Source organism: Primulina huaijiensis, chromosome 5, assembly GCF_012295235.1.
Source record: "Primulina huaijiensis isolate GDHJ02 chromosome 5, ASM1229523v2, whole genome shotgun sequence".
Classification (NCBI taxonomy): Eukaryota; Viridiplantae; Streptophyta; class Magnoliopsida; order Lamiales; family Gesneriaceae; genus Primulina; species Primulina huaijiensis.
The window spans coordinates 19,161,526-19,168,888 of NC_133310.1; the positions used below are offsets into that span (position 1 = coordinate 19,161,526).

Below are 7,363 nucleotides of genomic sequence, written 5' to 3' on the forward strand. Positions count from 1 at the left end.
TACAATTGGTATCAGAGTCAAGATCGCGACTTTGATTTTCATTGATTGCAATTGGTGCAATTATTAGGAGATAGATTGTCTGGTACAATAATTGTCCACGATGGGTAGGCGCTTGAGCTGTTGTATGATTTAAAGATTTGACTTGCATAGTTACCATCAGTTATAGCTTTTGGTAAAGCGACAAACGCTCGATCCTATATTATTCGATTGTAAAGCTAGAAGAAACATGTTGCATCAACTTTTAGTTTTGAATTGATCCCTTACATGTTACTCGATTTTTAAATTTAGAAGCATTCTACAGTTTTCAAATATTATTATATATTGAATTATAATTTATCTCTTTCAAATTGGATAAATATACAATAAAACTCATGTAAATATTATTAACAAAAACATTTAAATGAAATATTGGATATGTCGATAATCAAAATAAGAAATAAACAAATTTTGATCCTTGAGTGAGAAATAATATATTTAAATAAAGTTATAATTGCCACAATGAAATAGTTCACCTACATGCATATATCACTGTATTTTGCAACTAAAATGTCTAAAAAAGTTTCCACATATTATTTTTATATCATATTTAAAATAATTATGAATCCTAATTTTTATTATTTTGAGTTGGCCTTTGTTATGAAAATCATTGTGAATAAATTGAATTTGAAAATTCTTATATCTATGTATATTACATATTAATATATCAACCTAAGTCCAGGTAATAAAAAACTACAAAATGAACTTATTCATCTTCAATGTACACAAATTATATAGTAAAGATATATGACAATTAAGACAATGAAGTAGAATATATGTTCACATATAACAATATATAGACAAGAAAAAAAATAAAAATATTTTTCTAGATATAAATATTTTTTAATAACTTTTTACAGTGAGTTGGAGAAGATCAAAGAGAAAAAATATTAACTCTTTTGGGTTACACAAAAAAATAGAAATGGAAGAAGTGTTTGTCATATAATGAATTCAGTTTCCAAATTAAATGTATACTATAAAGTTATATTTACCGTTCAAACTTTATAAATGCAATGAATTTTTCTCAAGATAAGGGTACACAAATGATCTCGTTAAGATATTTAAACAATTAAAAAAATTAAATATATTAATTTTCTGGAGATAATACCAATATGACATTAGCAATTTGATTGTGCCAATAATACTTATGAGTTAATATGAAATATTAAAATAAGTGTCATAAGAGTCAGTAAAAAGATGATTTATTGTCAAAAATATTATTATTATAAATTACAAATAAATGACAACATTTAGTCAATATTTTTTCAAATCAATTCATCAGTACTTTTTATGTGATGATAGATTGTTATAATAATTAAGGGTGAGCATTCGGTCGGTTCGGTTATCGACCGAACCGAATTAGTCATAACCAGACCGAACCGAAATATTTAGCAATAACCGAACCGACCGAATTAATTTTCATAACCGATGAAACCGAACCGAATTAAAATCGGTTAATTCGGTTGGTGTCCGAATTAACCGATTAGTTTTAAAAATAAATTTATGATTTAACTTTAATTATATATGTAATTTTTTTGAACACTACAGTCTACACAAATACATAAAATCACATACATCACAAATTTTTCTTTAGAAATAGGGCTGATTTTAAAATTAAAAATTAAAAAATATATTAAAATTGATATATAATAAAAATTTATTAAATAATAGTATTTATTATATCGGTTAATTCGGTTAGCCGATTTCAAAATTTTGAAAACCGCAACCGAACCGAATTAACTGATATAACCGAATTTTTTTTAATTTGAAAACCGAATTTTCGAAATAACCGAACCGAATTTTCGAATTGACTCGGTTCGGTCGATTAATTCAGTTTAACCGAAATTTTGCTCACCTCTAATAATAATGTGTAGTTTATATGTTATCAAGTATAAGTGTCTAATAAATTAAAGATGAATAGGAAAATAAAAGCATTCATTAGAAATTGTTGTCAATTTACATGAAAGAGAATAATAATCAAACAACATTGTAAATAAAAAATTGTATATCATTGATTGTCAAAAAAGATTGTAATAATTGAATATTGTAATAAAATATATGCATTATTGAGAGAATATGACAAATAACAAAATAAAACAATATGATAAAAAAGATATGAGAAAAATTTTAGTAGTCCAAATCTTTTTTTTTTAAATTAAAAAATATGTTTTTTCCAAATTAGTTACATATGCTAAATTGTCAAAATTTACAATACTATTATCATTATCTTTCGTTGAGTTAACTAATTTTATTTCAAATTCTAATTACTTCAACATATGTTTCTCACGTGCAACGTACGTGCATTATTTCTAGTATATCTTAAACGAGCCGAGCTCGAATCTCATATTGTCCAACTCGTTATGGAACTAAAGAAAAATGAACTAAGAAATAAAATTATCATAGATTCACTAATATAAAGGAAATCAAATGATCGTAGATTAATGATGAATTTTCGACGATGGGAGAAAGATGACAGATCACTGAGCAGCGTCCCACCCGACTCACATCCACATCAAGAAATATGTGAGCTTTTTCTTTAGGTTTTATCTCGTTCATACATCTGGTCTACTTGTATTAACCGGAATTTTTCCGAATACAAGCTTGTTTTTTTTCCCCGATTCAGGGGTTGTTTCTGTTAGTTTCCTGTAATTTGTGGGTTGTTTTCCTTCTTATGGATACACTCCATTTACGGCCCCATAATCAAGATTTACAACAAACTTTCTGAGTTTTTGGTGTATAAATCTAGACGTTTATATATTTCTTCTTTCTGGGTTTCGTGCGATTCCCTTCGCTGTTGACAGATTTGGTTTTGAATCTTGAAATTTCTCAGTTGGAGGGTGAGGAGCGGGGAAAGAGCTTACAGGATGAAGACGAAGTTTAGAAAATCAGTGATTTTCTTTCTGTTAGTGACAGTTCTTGCCCCTATTGTTCTCTACACCGACACTCTCGGCGCCTATTTCACCGACTCTTGTAATGTCCCCTTTTCTTCTTACTATTATTACTTTGTTTACTTTCTTTCTTTTTTTTGTTTATAATTTTGAAGAATGACTTGACTTGTTAATTTTCTTGATATCTTTTATTTTGATTTGATATTTTGATTGATTGGAGTTTTCTTTTACCTGCTGTGCAGCTACAAATGAATTTGTGGGAGATGCTTCAGCATTTGTAAGTCTTTATTAGCTACTCGTTTGTATTTCGGAAAATTTCCTTGATTTTTTGTTTGTTTCTTTTGTGGGGATAATTCAATTTTTGGAATTTTCCATTTACAGCCATTTGCTGGTGATGTCAGGCCTTTAAATGTGCTACCTCAGGTATAGATTTCTTGATTTTAGTTCTCCTATTTGGGCGTTAGTTTTTATGGAATTTTGTTGTTCTGTTTTTCTGTAATGGCTATTTACATTATAGGAGTCCTCTACCACATTGAAAGAACCAACAGGCATAGTTTATTCTGAAATTTCATCCGGATCCAGCTCGAATACCTCAAACTCTGCATCTGGAGAGAGCTCCCGAATTACAAGACAGTTGACAGGAGGTTTTTTGTTACTCAATTGTCCTTTTTTCTGTTTATCCTTTTTCGTTGTATGCTTGGATTGTTAATTTATTTCAAACCGAAATGTTGTAGAAACAGCGGAGGACCAAACCACGAAATCTCTCACTTTGAGCAATATTGGAGGCAACCAGCAGTTTGATGAGAATCCAATAAGACAGGATGAGAATCCAATAAGACAGGTGATTTATACAGCCAAAGAGGCAGAGATGGGTGAAGAAATTTCAAAAGAAAGTGCATCGGTCGAGCATATTGGAAAGGAGGGAGCAAATACTGATATGAAGGAAGAAAATGATCTGCATATTTTTCACGGGACGTCAGACAGTGTCTCCAATAAAAAGGTCAGATTATCATTTATGACTAAATAAATCATTTTATCATGGTTTTTATTTTTAACATTTCCTTTCTATCTTGTTTATTGCATCTGAAATGTACATATTATCTCATCTTAATCGTACAAGGATTTGAGTTTGAAATTTGATTCTTGTAGGAATTCATAGATTATCCAAAACATGGGTTTTGTTGCTTATTGTTACAATCTCACTTCCCATATACACCATTGTAAAACTCAGTTGAATATGAAAAATAGTAACCTTGAACATCTGTTGAAGCACGTGAAATATGCATCTTAGATGCATGGGACATTGTTCCTGGACATGAAACTGTGAACGATGCAAGTTTTGTCTATTCTAGTTCATTGACCACTCTGTGTTAAGCGTACACTATGCAGTATCTGAAATCTTCAGACCCACCCATCACTTGATGTCTTCGTTCTTCTTCTAGGAACTTAAACGGGAGGAACAATCTTCCGAAGTATCTAGCAAAGATACTGGAAGAGTACAAATGAAGGCTAGAACAGAGAAACAGAATGGACAAACAGTTTTTCCAGATGCCCTTGTTCGTCAACTCAAGGACCAACTCATCCATGCAAAGCTTTATCTTTCTCTCTCGGGAACTCGAAACAATCCCCAATTTATAAGGGAGCTCCGACTGCGTATGAAGGAAGTTCAACGAGCACTTGGTGATGCCACCAAGGATTCCGAGCTTCCCAGAAAGTTAGTATGTTATTTTGGTGTGCATAAGATTTAATTGGTTGCAGGATTTTGTTAAAAAACAAAAAAATATATTTGGAATCAGATTTATATCAATAAGATTATGATATATCTTTGATATGATGTAGTGGTGATTTAAATACCAGAATGATTTCCTGCTATTTTTATCGTGTATCTTATCAAATATCCAATATGATTTCAAATAATCAAATGTATTCTTCGATTTCAACATACTTCAGACCTCAAATTCCTAGAGAAAATGGCATGTTGCTCCGTTTCTCATTTGTTTCTGATTCACTTTGTAGTGCTAAAGAGAGATTGAGAGCAATGGAGCAAACATTACTCAAAGGGAAACAAATACAAGATGATTGTGCTGCCGTGATTAAGAAACTGCGTGCTATGCTTCATTTAGCTGACGAGCAGCTTCGAGTCCACAAGAAACAAGAGTTGTTTTTGACACACTTAACTGCCAAAACAATTCCTAAAGGGCTGCACTGCCTTCCCTTACGCCTCTCAACAGATTATTTCATGTTGAACTCTTCTGAACAACAATTCCCAAACGAGGAAAAATTAGCTGATCCCAAGTTATACCACTATGCCCTATTTTCGGACAACATATTGGCTGCTGCAGTTGTTGTGAACTCAACCATAACTCATGCCAAGGTAAAGAACGTTCTTATATTTTTTGTGATCAACTGGAAGGTTGAAACATCTTAAATGGCATTCTTATTACCAAGTTTATTAATTTTGATTGGTTAGTTTTGACACTCTTACCCAATTTTATTGTATCTTGTTTGAAACCTCTATGATAGAAGCTAGAGTGGTTATGAAATGGACCAAAACTGATTTCACACTTTCGCTTATCTTTCCAATCTTGAAGTGAATTTCTTGGTTCTGTTTGGGCAGGATCCTTCGAAACATGTATTTCATGTGGTCACCGACAGGCTCAATTATGCTGCAATGAAAATGTGGTTTTTGGCCAACCTTCCAGGGAAAGCTACAATACTGGTTCAGAATGTAGAGGAATTCACGTGGTTAAATTCAAGTTACAGTCCAGTTCTTAGGCAGTTGGGTTCTCCATCCATGATTGATTATTACTTTAAGAATCGACGGGCCGAATCTGATTCAAACATGAAGTTTAGAAACCCTAAGTACCTATCTATTATGAACCATCTCCGCTTTTACCTACCAGAAATCTTTCCGAAGCTGGATAAGATTTTGTTCTTAGATGATGATATTGTGGTTCAAAAGGATCTCACCAGCCTCTGGTCCCTAGATCTAAGGGGGAAGGTCATTGGAGTGGTTGAAACATGTGGAGAAAGCTTTCATCGGTTTGACCGGTATCTCAACTTTTCAAATCCAATTATTTCAAAAAACTTTGATCCCCGTGCTTGTGGTTGGGCCTTTGGGATGAATATCTTTGATCTGAAGGAGTGGAAGAAACAAAATATCACTGAGGTGTACCACAAATGGCAGAACCTGGTAAGAAGCAAAATACATTTTTTTTCTTAAGCCTGAATGGTTAATGCTTTGTTTTTAACTTTCTCCATGATCTTGCAACATACTTTCTTCCTGTGAATATTAATCTTTTGTCAGTTAATAAGCTAAATATGTCGGTTTCTTATTATTGAAGCACAAGTGCTTTTCATTGCTCAGAATCATGACAGACTGCTGTGGAAACTTGGGACCTTACCACCTGGTTTAATAACATTTTGGAATCGCACTTTTCCTCTCGATAAATTTTGGCATGTCTTAGGTCTTGGCTATAATCCAAATGTCCCTCAAAAAGATATCGAGCGTGCAGCGGTCATACATTATAATGGCAACTTGAAACCATGGCTCGAGATCGGCATACAAAAGTTCCGTAACTATTGGGAAAAGTATGTTGACTATGATCATTTGTATTTGCGAGAATGCAACATAGCTCCATAGATGCCATTCTTGAAATCTCAATCCGGCAGATACAAGTCCTGGATGGTAGTATCCCATACACAGATAGATTGCAGATCTGTTCAGTTCACCGTAGACTCACTTTCCATATGAAGACCTTAGTTTTTTAACCAAATGTTCTTTTAGCATGGTATACTAGCTTGAAAATTGTTTAATGCAATTATTTTGTTTCTTGATTTTTGGTGCAGACAGCTGAAATGCACATGTATATGCAATATTTTTACCCCTTCCGTCAATCCCGGCTTGTGTTACGATAATGATACGTTTTTTAGTGTAGATTTTGAGTCATTGATCTTTTTTAGTGTGTTTTCATTCTACTTGCCCAAAAGTGATGTACTACCTAACTACCCTTGTATTTTCTGTATTGGAAGAACAAAAAACTGGATGAATGTTGGTCGCCAAACACCCATTAATTATTTATTTTATCTGCCAGCCGACACTGCAAATAGGCCCGGGACAGGTTAATTTATTTTTGTAGAAATGAGGTTGGTATCATTTGTTATATAGAAAATGTGGTTTTTTGTTTTCTTGCAAAGTAGTGCAATAATGAGATTAATGTAGTTAATGTGTAATATAGGGCAGTTGTTAGGGATGTGCAATCGGTTTATTCGGTTACCGACCGAACCGACTAGACCTATAACCGATTTAACCGATTTTATTTTCAAATAACCGAATCGATCGAAATATTCATAGAAATCGAATTAACCGAATCGATTTTTTAAAAAATACGAATTTTAAAACACAAAAAAAAAAACAATGAAGATCTTATAAATAACAA

At 32.5% G+C, this 7,363-nt stretch overlaps 1 protein-coding gene across 2 annotated transcripts; it reads left to right on the plus strand.

The window, feature by feature from the left end:
- The first annotated feature begins 2,431 nt into the window (after positions 1–2,431).
- LOC140976840 (probable galacturonosyltransferase 4) lies at positions 2,432–6,761 on the plus strand. Of its 2 annotated transcripts, none has more exons than XM_073441198.1 (10): positions 2,432–2,559; positions 2,867–3,006; positions 3,167–3,201; positions 3,306–3,347; positions 3,442–3,568; positions 3,659–3,924; positions 4,367–4,638; positions 4,941–5,298; positions 5,542–6,117; positions 6,292–6,761. In XM_073441198.1, the coding sequence occupies exons 2-10, from the start codon at positions 2,901–2,903 to the stop codon at positions 6,565–6,567; spliced, it is 2,058 nt and encodes a 685-aa protein (XP_073297299.1). In that variant the 5' UTR covers positions 2,432–2,559; positions 2,867–2,900; the 3' UTR covers positions 6,568–6,761. The 2 variants fall into 2 exon arrangements, with proteins under 2 accessions (XP_073297299.1, XP_073297300.1); XM_073441199.1 differs by having other exon boundaries at positions 2,460–2,559; positions 2,838–3,006.
- Positions 6,762–7,363: the final 602 nt, after the last annotated feature.